The sequence below is a fragment of the Juglans regia genome, chromosome 2, assembly GCF_001411555.2.
Source record: "Juglans regia cultivar Chandler chromosome 2, Walnut 2.0, whole genome shotgun sequence".
Lineage (NCBI taxonomy): Eukaryota > Viridiplantae > Streptophyta > Magnoliopsida > Fagales > Juglandaceae > Juglans > Juglans regia.
The window spans coordinates 31,769,334-31,791,648 of record NC_049902.1 but is presented as its reverse complement, the minus strand read 5'-3'; the positions used below and the strand labels follow the sequence as shown (position 1 = coordinate 31,791,648).

The 22,315-nt window shown below is 32.2% G+C and overlaps 2 protein-coding genes across 2 annotated transcripts; both read right to left on the bottom strand.

Moving 5' to 3' along the window:
* Positions 1-916: 916 nt before the first annotated feature.
* Positions 917-7,089, bottom strand: LOC108990693 (hydroxymethylglutaryl-CoA synthase-like). The gene is made up of 12 exons (XM_018964729.2): positions 6,746-7,089; positions 5,372-5,478; positions 4,631-4,763; positions 3,968-4,111; positions 3,160-3,318; positions 2,822-2,895; positions 2,642-2,717; positions 2,465-2,520; positions 2,272-2,359; positions 2,042-2,182; positions 1,757-1,906; positions 917-1,442 (listed from the first exon to the last, which is right to left on the bottom strand). Exons 1-12 carry the CDS (start codon positions 6,806-6,808, stop codon positions 1,227-1,229), a joined length of 1,407 nt encoding a protein of 468 aa, XP_018820274.2. The 5' UTR covers positions 6,809-7,089; the 3' UTR covers positions 917-1,226.
* Positions 7,090-17,879: 10,790 nt separating this feature from the next.
* On the bottom strand, positions 17,880-21,123 carry LOC109011562 (protein HOTHEAD-like). The gene is made up of 6 exons (XM_018992818.2): positions 20,770-21,123; positions 19,990-20,329; positions 19,535-19,836; positions 19,024-19,409; positions 18,258-18,823; positions 17,880-18,134 (listed from the first exon to the last, which is right to left on the bottom strand). The coding sequence occupies exons 1-6, from the start codon at positions 20,855-20,857 to the stop codon at positions 18,068-18,070; spliced, it is 1,749 nt and encodes a 582-aa protein (XP_018848363.2). The 5' UTR covers positions 20,858-21,123; the 3' UTR covers positions 17,880-18,067.
* Between the last annotated feature and the right edge of the window lie 1,192 nt (positions 21,124-22,315).

Sequence of the window (22,315 nt, the reverse complement as noted above, 5' to 3'; positions counted from 1 at the left end):
TGGTTTGATTTGGTAGATCAGATAAATAATCTCATATAAATATTAAAACTTTATCAAAATTTTATATAAAATATAATAAATAATTCAATTATTTTAAATTTTAAAATAAAAAGTATATAAAAAATTATATTCTAATAATATTTTATTCAATCTTTAATTTTTATCTTTTTCACATCTTATAATCAAATTAGACCTTAATCTTTACAAACGCCTGTAACAGCAAGTTCCTTAGGTTGAGTTCCCAAATACCCAAGGGGATTTTTAAAGAAAGTGATAAAATATTGAGTATTTGACCTGAAACTGACACCAAAATATATATATATTTTATTTCTATAAGATTTTCTTTTATTTATTGAGTAATGTTGGGTACAAATTAATTTTATAAAAATGTGAATCTCACTATTTTTTTTTTTTTTAAACACGGTTACACAAATGTGACGACTGGAGCCATCCAAAAGGGGGCAAAAAACATTAGCATTACTTGGTGAAATGGGATCTTTTGTAACAATCCCACTGGACAAGAACCTTTCCCAAGTTGTACAAAACAAAAGCCATTGCTTTTATGTTTTTTTTTTTTTTTGGTTTTTTGTTTTTGTCTGAATCATTGCTTTTATGTTCTGCTAGTACTGAAAAGGCCACTCCTGGTAGAAATGGTAAAGATTATTCCAACTATTTTCAGCTGGAAGAGATATTCCGCACAACCATTATTTTCTCTTTTCTTTTTCTTTTTTGTGCAAAAATAAAATAGAAAGTTAGATCATACGATCAAAAGTAAGACAGTGCTTCCCATCCTTGATCAATATAATATCGATTTTGGAGAGCAGATGAAAGAGAGAAGTTGCGTTTGAATAGTGAGATATTCTATGAATAATAGTAAATAAAAATGTAAACTGAGAACGATATAGGCACATTTAGGTTGACTCAACCGAGACTATAATATCAAGGAGTTCAGCGTTCGTTACATTACAATCATCCACGTTTTAGTTTGAACAATTACGAAGTAATGATAATTGAGATAAGCTTCATTGAAAAAGAAAGAACCTTACAACTCTTGCTGCTGAACAGACTACTTGCTTAGTTTAGTTGCTTTAGCATTCAAACTTATGAAAGGGTGTTCTTTTTTTTTTTTTGTTTGCTAAATTATGAAAAGGTGTTCTTATTACTAACAAACACCGCCTAAGACGCATAAGCCAACTCCCTGGCATACATGCTGTATGATGTTTCACTCAGTGGCCATTGGCAATAGAACCATTCTCACATTGGGTGCCAGTGGCACTGTCTCCAGCCTTCTGGGCATAGAACCTCCGATACATGGAGTCAACTTCCGTCAGATAGAATGTGCCTGGCAATAAAAAGCTAGTGTCCTTGCTTGTCACAAAGTCCTTGCCTCCATACCTGTGCTCCATTAGCTTCATGGTTTCAACAAACTTCTCTGGGAGGAACTGCATGAATACCAAATAACATTAAAATGGATTAAAACTACATATACCGCGACTAAGGTAGAAAGTTGGGGGATAAAAGGCTTCTAAGTTTGGGTTCACCATCTATCGATTTTTCTTTGCACCTAACTAATCTTCTTCATCGTTTAGAGACCCTAAATCCATTTTAATAAAGACAAGGCAAAAGTTTTAGATAATGAAACATTGAGGGAAATTAAGGATATCCCATGCTGCCATGGCTTATAGGCAGGTACAGTTAAAAAAATGCAACCAAGACTACTGAAAATTTATTGTATCTAGAAGAACGATAGAAATACCTCATTCCTCGACTCCAACTTCTTTTTGACATCCATCACAGTGGCAATGTTTGATAAGCTAAAGGGATGTTGACCCTCCTGGAATTTCAGTGAAAACATAGTGGCAGTTAAGCCACTACCATATGAGAACAATATCACCCGCTGCCCTGCCTGCAAATTATTAAACAACAATCAAAACCACAAGGAAATATGGACATTGGAAGGGAGAAAGCAAAATAGTTTTTTTTTTTTTTTTATAAGTAGAGAAAGCAAAATGGTTGAACTAAAAAGTAAATAGAAAATTACCAATGTGTTATGTTTATTGTGAATAAGGGATGCAAATGCTGCATAGAGAGATGCAGTGTACATGTTGCCAACTTGCTTCGGCACCAAAGTGGTTGGCTGCACCTTTGCATCGTATAGGGACTTTGCAAGTTGCTGGGTTACCTATAGGTATGATAATATTTATTTTCATCAGGAACAAGTTCAATCTTAAGAATGAAGTAATAATAAATTATTTCAGAGTTCTAGAGTACCTTTTCAAGGTCCCGGCTCTGGTAGCTTTCATCACCAGATAATGTCGAAAATGGCTCCAGCTTTTCTTTAGCAACCTCATCAACAGAGCTGTAAATAGATGCAGATATAATTATTCACCAAGCACACTCGAGTTAATAGATAAAATTTATGAAAACCAGAAGTTATAATTCCTAGAGAGAACAAGAAAAGAACCTGGCATTCCTCAAAAAGTCATTGTACAACAAACGAGCAAAGCTTTTCTGTACAAGCTGTACCAGTTCAGAGAAAAAAAAAATTAGACACCCAAGCTATTGCTTCAAGCATTTTTGGATTAAGACCGAGTCCAAAGGAGAAATTGGTTGCGGGTCCACAATTGGAAACATACTCTACCTTGTTATATGGAGAATGAAACACAAAATATTCGGCATCAGAAAGGGAGAATTGTTTGCCTTCCATTTTCTCATACCTACAGAATGCAAAATACTTAGGCATTTGCATGGTACACTATTAATCATCAAAATCTATATTGGAACATAGTTAAAAGCTTTCCGAACTTCCAAGGAATCTTACTTCCTACAGAATTGTTTGTAGCAAGAATCAACAGCCATGAGATAACATGTTTGAGAAAGTTTCCCATCAACAACCTGCAATCATAGTTGTCTTAGAATAAAAATCACTCCAAAGCAAAACTTGTTCACCAAATGGTGAATCGTGTTGGTTGAAAAGCATGTGGAAAATAGAAGTAAAATTCAAATCCCTATAATCATGTATTTCTAACCAAAATCTAAAGAAACAGTACAATCAGGAAAAAGAAAAGGAAAAAATCACTGAAATGGAAATTTATGACGCCGTATGAACAGTAAATGTCAATAGCAACATATACATAAAATGGAATTCAGAAAGATTACTGGATATTCACTAGCAAGGTTTGGCTTGTAAAAATCATAGGCATGGGCCATATAACTCCCCCTAAATCTGCTTTCAAAAGAAATGGGAGCATCAGGTCCTATTAGTATAGCAATAGCAGCTGCTCCTCCAGTAGGCCGGGCTGGTCCTTCTGCATAGACCTGATAAAGAAAACTATACCATTAGATGGTGTATGGTAGACTTTATAAAATGAATAAACCCATAAAAAACTATATATGCCAATGATGGATTAAATTTATGCAGAAGACCTGGAATAAATAGAGGGTACATTTAGTCGGACTCACAGGTAATAGTTATTTGGTGGGGTGTGGGGGTGTGAAAGCAGATATACCATGGGAAATGAGGGACATTTGGGCAGTATTCTGTTACTTAGGGATGCATATAACGTTAATATATCTCATGTGTTCTCGTTGACTGTGCCGATTTACCTTGCATTAACTACAAATAACAAAAGATTTGAAGCATGGTTCTGCTGTGGACTTGTGTAAAGGTTTTGCTTTATTCTCATGTTATCAAAGAACTTATTCATAAGGTTTAGTGATGTAATCAAGGTATTCCTCCATTAAAAGTGAGGATCATGAATAAAAAATTATGGGGCTCTGTCCCCTTCATAAAAAAATAATTATAAAAAAATACACATGCCAATTAGAATGATTTCTTCCAGTGAAATAAAAATCACAAATTGATAAATTGTTAAATTTTGTATATTCACTATTGAAGAAATAAAGCAAATCTGCCCCTGGATGTTAGTCCAAGGCAACATATAACTTTCAAACGAAATCATCATACCGCACTGTCAGTGCACACAACAAGTCCATAGCGTCCATCCCATGAACTGCTCTCAACCCAGTTGACACAATTGAATAAAGCTGCAGTTCCTCCATAGCATGCATTAGTTGAGTCAACGCCTTCAATGTCAGTATTTCCACTTTTCTGTTCATTCCACACAAGTATGGAGCAGTCAATTAAAGTATTTCAAGAACAGGCATGTTAAGAAGTGATAGGACTTGAAATACCAACTAAATGAATCCTAATGTTTGAAAAGGGAGCAAGCAAGAGTTGTGATTTGAACGAAAATATATGTATATATATACACATCGAGACGAACCCCTTGCTCTACCTGATAACCCACTCTTGTGTGTGCCAGAATCCAGGTTCCTAAAAGTTTTGGTGGGTTTAAACCAGGAATTATTAAAACTTCTAGCGAAGTCCCATAACTAATGCAACAAATTTCAGAGCCCACATGAATAACACAAATTATTCATCTCACTTCACCTAATCAAGAAATGTGTTTCACTTCTACCTCAACTGAGGTTTTAATACTCCTATTATAGATATAGGTTCTAAAGAACCATCATATGGTAAAATATTCAATGTCATATTTATTCAGCAGAAACAAGCAATTAATTCAAATCAGAAGAGCATGTGTATTTAACTGTACCAGAAGACTACCTCAAAGATTTGCATCAGGAAGGTCTTAATTGATTTACTCTTGTCTATAACAGTCTCACTGCCTACTTCCAGACGACCAATCTGTTTGGGATCAATCCCATATTTCTCAAGTAGGGAAGTAATGACTGTCAAACTGAAAATTGAAGAGTCAATGAATATAGAAACTCCTCAAGATGCTATAGGACATATTATTATTATTATTAATGTAATTTTGAGGATCAAATGACTGTAAACAAATGGGCATATACAAAGTAAGAGTCAAATAAGCAAAAGCTAAAACTACATATCAACATGGGCCCTCCTAATGGACACAGTCTAGCATGATAGCATGGAACATAATCAAAAGTGCTAGCACACAAACCCAAAAGAATGATTTTTTTTTTTTTTTGGTGCAAAAACGACAGTATAACATGTCATATGGCAAATCTATTTAGTATTTTTTTCCTTTCAGGGTTGCCAACTGCAGTCCAAGAAGATACACTTGGCATGGTATACTGTTTTTAGAACTGAAGAAGCAGGGTTCAGTTCTCAACTTCTCACTGAAAGTTTTATTAGACTATCACTATTTTTAAAATGAGGTACCCTTTCAATTGTCATAGTGTTCTTCAAACTTCGCAGAACATCAATAGATCGTAATAATTCTCAATTTAATGCTGACAAAATACAATGAAAATATGCAAACTAATACTAAATCTGCTAGCATTATAGAATAATAGCGAGGGTTGAGCATAGAATCAAAACCTCATTGAGATGACATCTTCCACCTCAGTACAAAAGGCCATGCAATCTTGCCCTAGTCCAATTGTGTATTTCCCTCTACTTGCACCATCATGAGCCTCCAATACTTCCTATTTCCCATACAGAAAGGAAGATACGTTCAGCAGGTGAGGCAAATTTCTGAAGTTTCGTTCACAAGAGTACATGTGCAGGTCAATACAATGCTAGCAAGAATTATATCCATTTCATATGTGAAAAAAAGGGGATCGCTCTGAACCAAAAAAATGTTCCATATTTTCCTTGGAACCATGTGCTTACTTGTTTTGATTTATTTTGAGTCCTATAACAAAAAAGAACCATGTTCTTACTTGTTTTAATTTATTTTGAGTCCTATAACAAAACAAAACAAAAAAAAGGTTAACAGTATTCTAAGATAATTTTTTTTATGGAAAATAATTATTTCTAATTTGAATTTTGTAGGCCTTCTCCGTTGGTAATTAATTTCTTGGTTATTCCCGGGGCACAAAGTACTGGAGAATTTAATTCCAAAATGTTTTCTTTTAAGCTGCTGCTTACATCACAAATCTACCTGCCTCAATTCCCATCTCAAATAATGGTACCAATCAATTTCTTAATTTCAAAACAAAACGATCATACTTAAATCTATCACCATTCTGCAATTAAGTGTAAGAGAAGATATTTTACACCGCCTTAGGAGACTAGTTGTTGTTGACTACCTCCATGAAATCAGAATTTTGACAAAATTACCAAACTTTCATATGCAATGTATACTTTAGAGCCACACTTAACCATGCGAGTGAATATAAAATCCAGTCCCCCAAATTCAGATCATTATACAAACAAAAATACCACGCATTTGAGCTACCTAAAACTACCATACACAAAACTGTAAACATGTTATTCCTCCATTTACGCGCCGAGAAAGTTCGGGAAGAAAAGGTTATGTTTGATTCTCGGGGAAGTAAAGAAATAACACCTTAAAAAATAGCTCAATACCTTCCTTGAGCATATGTAAAAAGTATTTTAGTTTCCTTCGTCGTTTTATGTCCTTTTCTAAAACCAAGAATTCTAATACGAAGAACTCATTATACATTAAAATGTTGATACACGAATTTCCATTAATTTCATTCAAATAGTAGAAAAAAGAAAACAGGAAAAAAAATCCCGCCTCCAATTAACCATGCTTAATTTGAGCCAAAAAAATGCTCAGCTCAATTTAATCTCTTTTTAAAAAAAAAAATCCAAAACGACCCATACAAATCTTCACAAAAGAAAAAATAAAGAGAGAAACTTCGAAGTTGGGCTTCGTTTCCATTTCCCCCGTTTGTCAACATCCAAACAGGAACTGAAATAAGGGGAGAGAGAGAGGGTGGTCACCTGCTTAATACAAGTGGTAGGGAAGTAGATGTCCATGGCGAGGATTCCCACATTCTTTGCCATTTGTGCACACTGATTTCCTTTATCAGATGCAAATGAGATTCGAAGCAAGGAATTTCTTCGTCTCCCCTCTCAAATGAGAGTAGCTCCCGGTTTGGCAAGGTGGAGGCTGGGAGAGAGAAACCGAATCGAGGAAGAGACTCCCAGAGAAAAAGAAAGCAGTGGCGAATGGCGATGCTCACAAGTAGATGTTCCTCCCCGGCTTATATAGAGAGCCAACTGACCAAAAAGTCCTGAATCAGACTTTGGAGTTTCCTGCAGAATGAACAACGCTCACGCCGATCTCAATTCCTGTCTTCTGACCACCTTTTTCGTCTTAATTACATTGGTTACCATTACATTGAAATTCTACTTATCGTCCACACATATAATACTTATTTTATTTTTTTTTATAACAAATATATGATGTATGATAATAATTAATAAATAAAACAATTTAATTAATTTAATAAAAATAAAATAAAATAAAAAATAATTTTAAAATATATAAAATATGTGATGTATAATGTTATTCATTATTTCACACATTAAACTTTCTCTTTATTTCTTTATTTTTAATTTTTTATCTAATTTTTTAAAAAATTTATTAAAATTTTCTATTAATTATTTATATATCACACATTTAATAAAATTAAAAATTAAAAAATAAATAAAAAAATATGACGTGCGGATAATAAATAGAATTTTTTGTACAATTAATAGTGGCGTTGAATTTGGGAATCCCGTTTGTTTGTCATCAAACTACGAAACCCACGCCACGTGTACATGATTTCTAGTTATAGAATAGGAAAATGACAACAATATTTTCTTAATATTTTATATAATTTATATTTTAAATAAAAAGTATTTTTATAAAATAATATTATTTTATAAAATAACTAGCACTTTAAATAATGATGATATTAAGATTTATAAAGAAAATTGGACATATATAATTAGTTAAAAAAAATAAAATTTCCTTAATTTATGAAAGTTCATGAAAATTGTAAAGCGGAGTGAACCCGTGTACAGTTGAAGATGGACAACTATACAAGTTCTCTCATCCTTTTACAGAGAAAAAAAAAATGGCAACTTAAGACTGACAGGCAAGCTTAAGAGCACCCCCAATTAATTTTATAAAATCTATTTTTATATAAAATTTAAAGAAAAATAGTTTAAAAGTGCCTCCAATAGATCATTTATTTTTAAATCTATTTTATGTTTTACTACAGTGTTTAGCTATATTTAGTATGAACTATTCACAAATATAAAAATATTTTATTTATTTATTCTCTTTTCATATATTTTATCTCTCACAATAATTTTTCTTTTTTTATATTTTTTTTTCAACAAACTATTAAATAATATAATATAACGAAAAAATAAATAAACTGATATATGATATATTACAAAAGTCAGTATATAAAATAAAAAAATAAATTTTAATAATATATTTTAAAAGATAAGATTCGTAAATTATTAAGAGTGCTCTTATTGCCACCTTCGACTTTAAGTATTATTTTATACTAAAATGTGCAGTCACAGACAGACAAGCGGCACCCAACTCCTCCGACCTTGGACTCTCCAACACCGTTTGTCCGATCCTAGCCTCCCATCCTGCACGGCTGCACGATGATCAGTGATCCATTGGCCAAAGTTGATTTCATTGAGTCGTCAATACAAATTACCTAATAATAATGGTCAAAGATCGATGCGTTTTGGATCATCTCCATCGATCAGTAATTGCATATGGTTTTGACAGTATTGATTTTTATAAAAGTTATAATTTTTTTTATTTATTTGGATTTATCATTTCAAATCACGTTAATTAATAAAGTAATATTACAAACCACATTCTTATTCTACTATATAAAATGCTAAAATGCGACACTCTCATCACCCTTTAAAAAATATATATATATAAATTGATAGACATTGACACTTCAACATAGGAAGATGAGAATATAGTATGTAGAATTTTCTAAATTAATATTATATATTTTAAAGGATTTTTATATCACGTTAGTAATGTTAGTATATATGGTTAAAAAGATTGGGCTGATTTGGTTATACAAAATCAAACTATCTTATCTCATATCATTATTATAATTTTTTTAAACTTTTACATAAAATATAATATCAAATCTCAAAATAAAAATAATATTAAAAATTTATATTATAATAATATGTTATCTAATTTTTAATAAAATATATCATTTCATCTTATCTGGGTAACCAAACTAGACCCGACTGTTTATTATATAGTCTAAGGGACAACCAAGATTGACTGTTTCATTGCCAGCCGTTCCCATTACAATTGGTCAAATGGACTCGTGATTCACCGTTGGATGAGTCAGATGATGCACAAGCAAGTGAGTGTGGTTGGTAGAATCCACGCCTATGGTGGTTGTTTGGTCAAGCATGTGAGTAATAGTTCAAAGATCTTATTTTTTTTTTAAAGAAAAAAAATTATTAAAGCTGTCAATCATCTGGCATTAGTCATGCATGCGATGCACTTTGATAGCTAGCTTAATGACTGATAGATATGTGGTTATGAATAAGCATCTATATATATATATATATATGTATGTATGTACGATGCTTTATTTTGTACATACTTTATTGGGCTAAAACGATGTGGGAATACTTCTTCTTTTTGAATAGAAAAGGAGAAAGATCTTTAATCAGTTGTGTTCATGAAAAAGTTGCATGAGTGAACATGAAATGTTCAGAGATCAATCAGCTAAAGTTGAGGACGAGGGGGACTTCACTATTATTCATGTGGATGTAAAACTTTCCATGCATACCTCAATACCAATGTGGATTTTTATGTTTTTGGGTCCCATGAGAGTCCCTGACTCAACAGTACTTTATCAGATGATTATCAATTAGGACATGGTTTGATCATGTTGTCTTAAAAAGGAGTAAATTAAGAACATATACACAAGAGGCTTATGCTACTTATATATGTAAATGGGATTATTTTTTCTCTAATTGATTCACAATTCACCTATATATGAAGTCTGTAACGTCCCAATAGAAAGCTAAAGCCACGTAGCTATATTTCAGAAAGACTAATCAATAATATAATTGAAATCATATTGAAATATTATAAAAAATAATAATTTATTTTTTAAATAATGTGAGATCTCATTATTTATAACATAGATAATTCTAACAATTTTTTTTTCAACAAGTTAAGTATACGGTTACAAGGATACAAGATTTAATGGGGTGAGAGTCTCTAACAATCATCTTAAACACAACAAAAGCAGCACTAAAAATAAAAATAAACACAACAATTTTCTTTTTAAACACTTGATGTTTTCCGCTGTCCCCTTCAAAATTGCTTTTGGAAGCAATATAAAGGTCAAGATGCCTCTTTTCAACCATGTTCAAATCACGAAAACGTTAAATTCAAATGGACGATGAATCAGAGGATATTGATGATGAGCATACCGACTTTGATCCTAAATAGTAAATACATACATGCATGGTACCGACATAACCGATCGACTTAATTATTAGATGCCGAAGACGTACAGAAACTAAATAAAGACAGCGTTTTTGTCCAAGTTGGTGTGTGGAATTATTCGGAGAAGAGAAGAACGTGCTATATATATATGTGAAGAAAAAATCTATTCATTATCTTAATTTTTATTATCTTTTTATCATTTTATGATGTAGTATTAAGTGAATTAATATCATATTATAAAATAATAGAAGAATGATATAAATTAAAATAATAAATAATATTACTCATACGTGAATTAAAAAGATTTTTCCCATCTATTTGCAATAAACATGCATGCACTTGTGAATGAGCGATGACTTGGACGCGAATTACAGGCGGCTGACTTGCTTGGTAAAACACGCAAATCCTTATGTTCAAACTTGCAAGCATCAATTCACGAGTGAGAAATGATTAATCAATATATATATATATATATATTTTTTTTGACTTATAAGTCAGTATGCAGAGTATATTATTTATATTTATATATACGATTGATTTAACATGACGTGATTTATAAGAAAAGTTTTACAATTTAAAATCTTACAAATAAATATGGCCATGTAAACTAGGCGACAAGAATGGTACTTTGAAAACAAATTGGCGTTTATATATGGAAATTTGTCTTTTCATTATGCTTTTGATATGCATAATGAGTATGACTTCACTACAGATCAAAATAATTAATAATGATGGTTGCAAATTAGCATATTGAGTCGTATGACTTTACCTAATTAAGATAAAATAATAAAATAATAAAAAACTAAATTAATAATATTGGGGGTATGGATGCTTTAGCTTAAGTACTCTAACCACGTCGAAACAAACGAATCATGCTACTTTTTGGCCTCCAAAATGGGTACTGCTACATCCCTGAGAATCCACCGAAAACGTAAAATTAGATTTTTTTATTTATTTTTTTATGTATTTTTTAATCAATATAAATATTTTTAAAAAAAAATAAAAAATTCACAATAGCCAATTAGACTCTGACAAATGCAGACAAGACTGATTTAATTTAGCAGCGAATTACTTGCTGAAGTTATTTAAAAAAAAAAATGAAATTGCAGTGAAGAGTAATAAAGATATGATAGGTAGAATCATTTTTATATATTTTATTAATATGATTGATCAAAATAATTATTTTATATTAAAAAAATAATACAGTTAATTATATTAGTAGAATGTTAAAAAAATACATAAAAATAATTGCACATAAAAATTTTTTTAAACAAATAATTTTTTCATGTAAATTTTAAATTTATCAATTTTATTTAAAATATCATTTCCCTACACCAAAAAATATAAAAGTAAATGTCGTTTGAAACGTGCTCGATTAAATTAGAACCCGCGATAATCAATCCTTGAATATGGAAAAAACGTCATGTCTTAGGACAAATTGGTTTGAGCATGCAATGAGTTTGATCGAAATAGGTGAATTAAAATTAGAAGAAAGAAAGTAAACGATTTTCAATGCCAGATCTACGTACACTGATATATATGTATAAAGACGGAAACTGGTATATATACATGCATAAGTAGATTTCTTCGATTTCCCTAATTAACTGATCTATTATTAATTCCCACCTAACCCCGCCATAATTTCTTATTGGGGGTGCTATAAATAATAATTTATTTTAATTAATTACCTATATATGATCCGTATAAAGTTCCTGATCATGACCTTTCGCATCAGGATATATATGTGTAGGCTGCTACTCCAAGTACTCATGAAGCGTATGATATCTGAATTTAATCGTTTTAAGTCAAAGTTTGCCTTCCTGCGCCTATTGTCCACCAGTGATGATAGCACAGCAGGGATATGACTATTTCAGGGGAGGGGACTTTCAAGGCGACGTGTTGGAATATTTAAAATTCAAGTCATGCAGCTTGTTTTAACCAAACCTATGACAGCGAATGATCCCTTGCATCTGGTGCGTGCATGCTACTTTTGATCAAGATTTTTTAGAGTTTTTTTTTTTTTTTCTTTTTGAATTTCAGAGACTAAAATGTAAAAGGGATGATCATCATATAAAATAAAGGATCATCAATATTCTATAAGATTTATTTATGATTCAACTCATACAACCAGAAAAATGACTTTTCGATCGGCGGCTTTCATCTAATTAATGCAAATACATTATTTTCAGGCTTTCATGAACTAAGATTTTGATTATTTGCAGCCAAATATTTCGTCAGAAATAATCTTATTTGCATGCAATTATTTTATATTTTTGCCGTAAAATAATATTAATTAAAACGAGACATTTAATTACGACCATTCTGCTGTGATTAAAAATCTCTGAAAAAATTCATTTGTTTTGAGAAAACATCTCATCTCATCTAATTATTACAACTTTTTCAATTTTTAATATAAAATAAAATAAACAATTCAATTTTTTCAAATTTTAAAATAAAAATAATATTAAAAAATATATTCTAACAATGTTTTATTTAATTTTTTAATTTTAATCTCATCTTATCTTATCTTATCTCATTTTCGAAAACAAACTAAACCTAAATTGTTTTCGACTAGTTTTATGATTTTTTGTTTCGGATAATTATATGATGGGCCGCAAAAATCTGGGATGTTGTAGTACTCATGAACCAAGCAAATACGTACATACCTTATGGGATTTCTTTCTAGATTGCCGGTTTGGTTAAGATCTCTAGAAATTATATGTGACAACTGATTAACAACTTTTTCACATTGGTAGTCCCCATTTATTATTCATAGTTCATTTCAAATTTTTTATTTTTTTATTATTTTTTTTTAAGTATTTTTTTAACATCTTTAACTATTAAGAAAAAATTAAAAAAATATATAATTTTATTAATAGTCACTTCCTTAATCATTAAATAAAATAAAAAATTAATAAAAAAATAAATATAAAATGAATAGTAAATAAATAGTAAGAAGGTAGTAACCCTATCATTTTCCTTTCACAATTTATCTAATAAATTATTAAATTTTAAATTTTTTCTGACCTTTTCTTTTTATATTAAGGTGTTTATTTTTTTTTAAATGACTTTATTATGTAGTAGTAGAATAGCTGTGATGATATATAGTTGTGATGGTATGACTACTTGAAAATTTATTTACGTTATAGTGTGAAGCCTAGTTTTTTTCAAATTGAGTTTATAGACTTATGCAATATAAAAATATTGTATCTAACATTACTCTTTAAATGATATCTACCATGGTAATCTTGGGCCTGACCCTACAGAATTTCCAGCTTTATCCAACTCCAAGGTTCTGGCCTTATTGTTGGCCCAACCCAGCCTTATCCAATAAATTGAGATATTTCATGTTAGGAAAACTCTATTCAACCGCCGGTCTTAGTTTCTTACACCGCACACCCAACGTAATAAACCCGGTCTAAAGCTACGTTATGGTTCAAGGGCAAACCCCTTTCATTTTCTTTCCGTTGATGCTTCTCTCTTTCTCTCTCTCAATTACTGAAACTCATCTCATCCGACACGCTCTCTCCCCCATTGCAAAGAAGCCGAAAACCATCAGGAAGCTAAATTTCAAATAGTTGAAAACCAACATTTGATTTAAAAAAAAAAAAAAAAAATCCACATTTCAATTTCTCACCTTTCTAAGCAGCCAAACTCACAAAAAGAGTTAAACAACATAAGTTCTCAATATTTCATCTTCATCACTTTACAAAAAGCTATGAGTATGATTAGGTGATGGAGAAGAAGTTGATATCAAGGGTTTTGAGTTTGAGAAGCTCTGTGCAAGATTGCAAAAGCATAGGAGAATGTGGGGAAGAGATTTTTGGGTTAGGGTTTTCAACAGAAAAATCAAAGTGAGTTATTTTCTTTTAAAAATCTATTTTTGAAATGGTGGCAGCGGCGGGCCGGTGGCTGAGATCTATGGCCGGAAAACGATCTCCTCCTCTAAAGAAACTTGATAGAAAGATGAATCAACCTTATTTTGGGTCAGCAAATTAAGATGACAAGGAGAAGCCAAATAGATCCTGTGATCATCTTGATTTTACTAATCAAGCACACTCAGAGCAGGAAGCTGGGCCATAGATCTCGGCCACACTCAGATCATGTCCTTGCAATGAAAGGGACAAAACTCTCACAGAGACCCAAGAAAAGAGCCAGTTCGCCTGGTTTGCTTTCAAGACTAAAATTTAAAATTTTGAAAACCTCTCATTTTATCATTATAACTTTTTCAAATTTTTACACACAATAAAATAAACAATTTAATTTTTCAAATCTCAAAATAAAAATAATATTAAAAAATATATTCTAACAATATTTTATTGATTAACTTTTTAACTTTAATCTTAACTCATCTCATCTCTGAAAACAAACGAGGGGGATGTTGTTTCAAAACGAGCAATTAGAAAAAAAAAATTATATTGACGTGGCAGAAGTGTGTGGTGTAAGTAGCTGAGTAGAACAACTCTTTCATGTTATTACGTATATAGGTAGCACGCATTTTGGATGCAAGACTCGAATAATAATACTATTGACAATATGCTAGAAAATCACAAGCAAATATTATTCATTTGGATTAAAAAATATTTGGTTTGAAAGAAATATTTTAGCCATAAAATGATTTTATAAAAATAAATTTACAAATAGACACGATTTCATATGGTACTGTGTCAGATTATATTAATGTTATTTTCTTGTAAAATAGATCTAATGTATCTATCATATGATAAAGTCATGTGAATTTGTAAATTTAATTTTATGAAATATCTTGTGGCTGTATCACTTTTTTTAGTTTATTAGCTTAATAGAATATAAAATATTTTAATATAAGGGTCCCTTCAAAACGACCTACTAGAATCAGTGATTGCACATAAACAACCTGCAGTAGTACTTAAGTCCATAAAATATGGTCGTTCACTATATATGCCATCGATCATTCCATGTATTAATCATCCTAATAACAAATGTCCATCCCACTATGACTGTACCCAGCAATTCCATTAATTGTCCATGCCATATAAAAAAAAAAAAAAAATTACAGAACATTAACTCATTTCTATAACGACCCATCTTTGAAGACAATTTTTTAAGCCTGATCTTCCATGAAAGTCAGGGCACAAAAGGTACTCACTTTGTTAATAATAATAATAATAATAATAATGTTGCGGGTGAATTAGCATGAGCTGGCCAGACGTTGATCTTGCTCGAATTAAGAAGATCAGATCTCAAACTGATGATCATCATGTAACGATATTAATTAAATTCCACACTAAAGAAAAAACGTATGAGTTGCTAGCTAGCTAGCTTTATTTTTCTCTGATTTCAAACTCTTATTACACACACACACACACACACACCTTTATGATCGATCATCACATGATTATGGCGTGAGTCATGGGATCATGAAAATAAATTAATAAGTTCGTACGTACGTACAGATATTAATAAGACAACAATTTGATCCAAGCGTGCATGCGTTTATATGTATTGCATGTGAATTAAGATATCAATAATATTATATATACCTGATGATTTTGTATGCATTAAACACGATCTTTGGCGCTTGAAATTAATACATTAAGCTGAAGCAGTTGAAGGGCAACTCTCCTTTGGCGGGTCATTAGAAAGCCAGCCAGCTAGAATATATATATATACACAAAGCCAAGCCATGAATATCGATGCACTGCCAAAAGAGAGAAGCCCTACAGCTAGTTCGCTCACTCATCATCATCATCTTAATCGTCTAGAGTGGTTTGACATGGGTTAGAACCAGCTCCAACTGATTTATATATGTGTGTTGAGGGATATTGCCTGCCTTGAAAGCTTTATTTATAGGCTCGTCTAATAGCAGTGGATAATTAAGCAGTTGGAGGAGGATCAGTAGCATATGCCATGGATATCCTTGCTTTAATATAGGTGCCTGCTTTCTAAGCATAATTCCATGCATATATCATGGTTGCCTTTATCAGAAAAAAGAAGAAAAAAAAAAGGCTTCCTTACGAATGTGTTCTGGGATGGATTCGATCTGCTTTATTTCAACCGCTGAACGTTTCTTTCACCACTCTCATCATGAGGTGACGGGAGGAAGGGAAAAAAAGAAATATCAAGAGGAAGATGCCATGCATGGACAACAACACTCGATGCCTTGATCTTTTGTGTTTCTTTATCTCGTTCTGATCTCTCTATCCATCTTGGGGAGACAATATATATTTGAAGAAAATCCTGGGCCTAGAGGTATATCCTAGTGTACTCATATATATATATTCTTCTCTACATTTTGATATACTTTATGGTATTTAATTAATTATTGGTTCTGATTAGAAGTCCCTTTAATTAGTTAATGAATTATCTCTAGAAGAAGTATTAATTGTAGTCATGTACTCCTAATTTGGACCTTATAATAAGATGTTGCAGTACTTAATTTATAGCGTTTTCCATGTTTTAGGGTTGCGAAACTCTCATTAATTAGTGATCAGGTTTTACTTTTGTCTTCGCTTCTGTATAAATCATGGATGGATTAGATCATTGCATGCACCAAATTAAGGTCAAGCAGGTCCACAAGGAAGTGGAAGCTGCTAGGCACATGATCAGGCAATGAGAATATATAAGATATTTATAATATGCATTACCCCTTAATTAGCAATTCCCATGATCTAATTAAGAATATATTCTCTTTAATTGTTTTCTGCAAACCTAATTAATAACATGAATATTTGCCATGCATGATGAGACCACAAGTACTATATATCCAGTGCATGCAAACACATGAATATCATAAGTACTCATGTAAAGACGACCCTACAACATAATTAATTAGCTGTTAAAAAGATTTACATCATCTTAATTAATTATTAGCCCAATTATATATATTACATATTATATATAATTAAGGCTATATACCTTATTAATTATCTTAACCTTTATACGTACCATGAATATATTTCTGTAGATTTCTCTTTCAGATCGTTTTTAATTTATGCTTGCCTTAGTATATTATTTTCGTAGCTAGCCCTTGCATGCATGACTTTATATATATATATATATATATATATATATATATAGTCATTAACGGTTATTTTCTATTATAGTATGTGGCTCATATTGAGTGGAACACGTATATAGAGAAAGCAAGCTGATGCCGAGAATGAAGCGGAGCAGAGTGAGGGAAGCGTACGTAGGGTATAGGGGTATTATTGAAATTTTCTAATACCTCTTATACGGCTAGGGTTTAATATAAATACTGCATATATATGATGTAACCATAATTCGAGTTTAGTAAAAATTCAACCCTTGCTTTTGTGGATGTAAACACACTGCCAAACTACGTTAAATTTTATGTGCTTTTCTTATTTTTTCTTTTCCGTATTATTCATCCTAATTATCGCGCATAGCACAACAATTTCCAATGATAGATACTAGTACTATAGATTTCGCTTCATGAGTACTATGCAGGCCGCCAGCTTCTTAGATCATTATAATAACTATGATCTGATATATCATGAAATTAACGATCGATCGAGGCTGATAAAATTAATTGTACGTACAACCACAAACAATATTAATTATTATATATATATATATTTATATATTGTGAAAGACGCGCGCAAAAGTAAGCATATAATATAATTAATCCTCTACGTTATACGTATGTGCACGTTTTATATATCGTGTATTCTTTCAAGGATATATTGGCTTTTTGATGATCATTCTGATCTTAATAATTGTAAAAAGGAGTCCAAATTCATGCATGACTTAATTCGAACAATTAGTAATTAATTCAGAAAATTAAACTAAATTCAAATTATGATAATCTAATTTGAGTCGTGATCATGATCTCCAGCAAGTAGTGTCTCCCTCAATATCCTTAAACCCATGTACCTGCACCATGCACATTAAATAACAGCTCATTATTAATAATTACTTTATATAGATAGATATTACTCATGATCATGGCCTAAATAATTATATAATTAATTATTAATGTCGACAGTACGTACGTACCTTCCAAGCATCATGACAGTGGCTTGAGGATTAGTTCCAGGAGAGTAATTAAATGTGGATCCATCAATAACCCTCAATGCATCCACTCCAAGAACTTTATAATCATGATCAACGACCCTCCCAAGTTGACAGCCTCCATGATAATGCCAAATGGTCATCACTGTATCCTTACAAAATTGTTCCAAGGACCTTGAAGCATTTTGATGTTTTGGCAACAAGTTTACTGGTGAATTCTCCGTCATGTTGAGAAGGTCTGGGAGACTTAAATTATCGTATCTAAACTTAGAGAAAGCCTTAGACTCGATTACTCTCTCGATGGTGCTAATGCCTTGGACGCATCTTTGCAAGTCTATTGGATCTTTGAAGTAGTTAAAGGTGACAGATGGGTTATCATTCACATTGAGGGTCCGGAGCTCCAAATGGCCCGTGGAAACTGGACCTATGATTTTTTCTAGAAGGAATCCACCCATAAAGGCTGTTTGGTTAAGACTGTCCATAAGTTCTACAGCTTTGGCTATGGCTTCTGGGGTCCTTTCTTTTGGTGGCACTGTGGAGAGCTGTCCAATCTGCAAATTATGGTGAACACACGAGTCTTAATTAATCCGAAATAAATTCATAAATGTTAGCACTACCAAAGGCATTATTATTGCTTTGTACATGTCAAGCAAGTTTTACCAATTGATCTGAGGAGAGTTAAACTCTAGCCAAAGCTAATAAAAGCTAGCACCAAGTAATTAAACATATATATATATATATATATGTATACCTTGGGAGAGAACATGCCAAAGTCTCTTGAAGAGCCACCAGCAAAGTTGGAGCCGCTGGCAGCTTCAATGTAGCTCCCAAACTCGGTGATGCCGACGACTTCAATGAGAGAGACCTCGACCGGAGCCGGAGAGGGAACATAGATGGCATTCATGGAATTATCTGCCATCCCTTGCCCCACCATTGGCTGCTCCAACACTACAGTTATGTTGTGTGCCTTAAGCTGCTCTGCAGGCCCTACTCCACTTAACATTAGTAGCTGTGGGCTCCCCAGTGCACCTGCTGATACTATTATCTCTTTGTTCGATCCCTTCTTAAGATATGCTCTGTGTTTTGCCCCTGTTGCGTCTGTGAATACCACTCCATGCGCCATTGGCCTTGATCTTCCTGCTTCATTTAAAAGATCACTAATTGGTCGGTTTAATAAAACTAAAAAATACATTAATTAGACTCAAAATATTATACAAATAGTATATATAGGTATACTATATGGAAAAGATTCACATACGTACCTCGAATTCTAAACAAGATTCTCTGCACAGAGGCATGCAAAAGCAGCGTAAGGCCACTAGGATTAGCATACTGCAGCAAGTCGGCAGCAGTATGTCTATGCCCATCTCCATCAAATATGGTTCCCCCAACCTTAGTCCCATACAAATGGTCATACGTGAATCCATTATACGGCGCCACCCCGGCTTCCAACAACCCGTCCCGTACAGCCGATTGCCACTGCCGCATTGTCGGCTCGAACGCCACTACCTTTTCCACCCATTCATATGACTCGTTCACAAGCCGCCCCTCCCAACCCACCTCCCTATTAATGTACGTACGTACGTTTATGAAAAATATATAAAATATAGGATCAAAGATTCATAAACCATGCATTTTTTTTGTTTGTTTGTTTCAAATAATCTTTATAAGGGTAGGTAATATATATATAAATATATATATATATAAACACACGTACCTGACGTAATATGGGGAGGCACGCGTGTAAAACCCTGCGTTTAAGCAGCTTCCACCACCCAAAACACGGGCCCGAGCATTGATGACCCCGTCCTCGGAGATGAAGCGTTGGGAGGGAGAGGTTGGGGAGAGGTCAGAAAGCGCGGCACCAAAGGCGGCTAAGTTGGTGATGTTAGGGTTACCATAAGGTGAGCCACCACGTTCGAGGAGTAAAACGTTGTAGTTCTGGGATAGAGTTGCCGCTAAGGGGCAGCCAGCGGTACCGCCGCCAACAATAATGTAGTCGTAATAGGATGTCGGTGGGGCTGAGGTTGCATTGTGCATGAAGCTGTAGTTTGGAGCTGTGGGTAAAGCTAGATAGATTAGAAATGCTAATTGTAAAGTACTTTCATAATTTGGCCTTATTGATTTCCACAAAGCAAGCAATGATCGCAATGATCGTTAAAGCTAGATCATTGGAAACAAGATGAAAGGTTATAAATAAAAAGTACACAAACTAGTACTCTTGATCAGCTGATCAATGTGTATATATCGAGATCAGGTTCAATAAATATTTCATGTACGAACGTACGTGCAAAGAGTTGAGGTAAAAGCAAGCAGGAGAATATATTCATATTTTAATATACACTAAAAACGATGATATATATAATATATAAGAGAATTGTTTACTTTGAACCTGATTTCATAATGATCGATCTATAGTATTGGATCTTATATAGGTGTTTTTATTAAAAGTATAAATTCATGTTTAAATCTGCCTGCCCTTTTAACGGTACTGTACCTTTCTCAGAGGAAGAAAAGGCGCCATGAAAGAAGAGAATTCCAGCAAATGCAGCACTAAACAATCTCCACAAGCCAAACGTAGCCATTAATATCTCAATTTAGAAAGCTCAATTCTCAGTAACCAGTAAAGGCCTCGAATTATAACCGTGTGGATTTTGTAAACCAAAAGCTTCTTCCCAAGCCTATATAATTGAAAGACCAACGATCTTGACGGCGATGAGATACGCATGAGTTACGTACAAAGATGTCTTGGTGGAATCGGCGAAACAGGCTCACATGAAGGTTAAATAATGTGTTGGCATGCAAAGGCACGGAAAGATTCAAGAAATGCAGAAAATGTGACACCCACCCAGAATTAATTGCACCCCCTGGCCGCTCGCCCATGTTTTGGCCCAATAATACATCAAGTGGCACCGTCAAAGATAAAAGAGGTCTAGGAGATGTAAATTATTATTAGTACTGATCATGCGCTAGCTTAATCATATATATATATATATATATATATATATATATATTTATAGAGATAAGAAGAAAAACAAGAACTTGTAACATTAATGAGAGTAATCAGTATAATTAAAGGGTAGGTTTGGAGGGTAGGATGAAATACAAAATTTTCATTTCATCTTGTCTCATCATTACACATTTTTCAAATCTTCATACAAAATATAATAAATAATTCAACTTTTTCAAATCTTAATTCAACTTTTTCAAATTCCAATACAATAATAATATTAAAACATAATATTTTAAACACTAAAATAAAACACAAAATTCTCATCTCATCTCCTAAACCTACCCTACGTTGTAGAATTGCAGTCATGGAAAATTAATGAATTAATATTTCAACTACTTGTGAAGAAATAGTACTGCAGCTTCAGTACTTTATTAATGCTCACAGAATGGAAACCCTATCAGTCTTAGACTCTTAGGGGAGGTTTGGGGAATGAGATGAAAATTTTGTATTTTGTTTTGAAGTTTAAAATATTATATTTTAATATTATTATTATTTTGAGATTTGAAAAATGTGTATTGAAATTTGAAAAAGTTAAATTGTTTATTATATTTTATATAGAGATTTAAAAAATGTATAATGATGAGATGAAATGAGATGAAAATTTTATGTTTTATTTTATATCCCAAACCTGCCCTTATACTCTTATCATTGTCATTTTCCTCTTAGCCCCCATACTCGCGTTATAAGAATAATAATAATAATAATAAAACAAAAAACATATTCACGAATCTTCACCAAATCCTGCTATAAGTCTCTAGACTAGTTTGTTTGTTTGTTTTTTTTATTTTTTATTTTACAGATGAGATAAATATTTGAGATGAATTAAAATGAGATATGTTAAAATAAAAAATAAAAATTAAATAAAATATTATTATAATATATATTTTTAGTATTATATATATATTTTTTTTTAATTTGAAAAAGTAGAATTATTTATTTTATTTTGTGTAAAAATTTAAAAAAATTATAATAATTAAATGAGATAAGATGAGATGAGTTGAAAAATTTTAAAAAAACAAAAAGGCTTTAA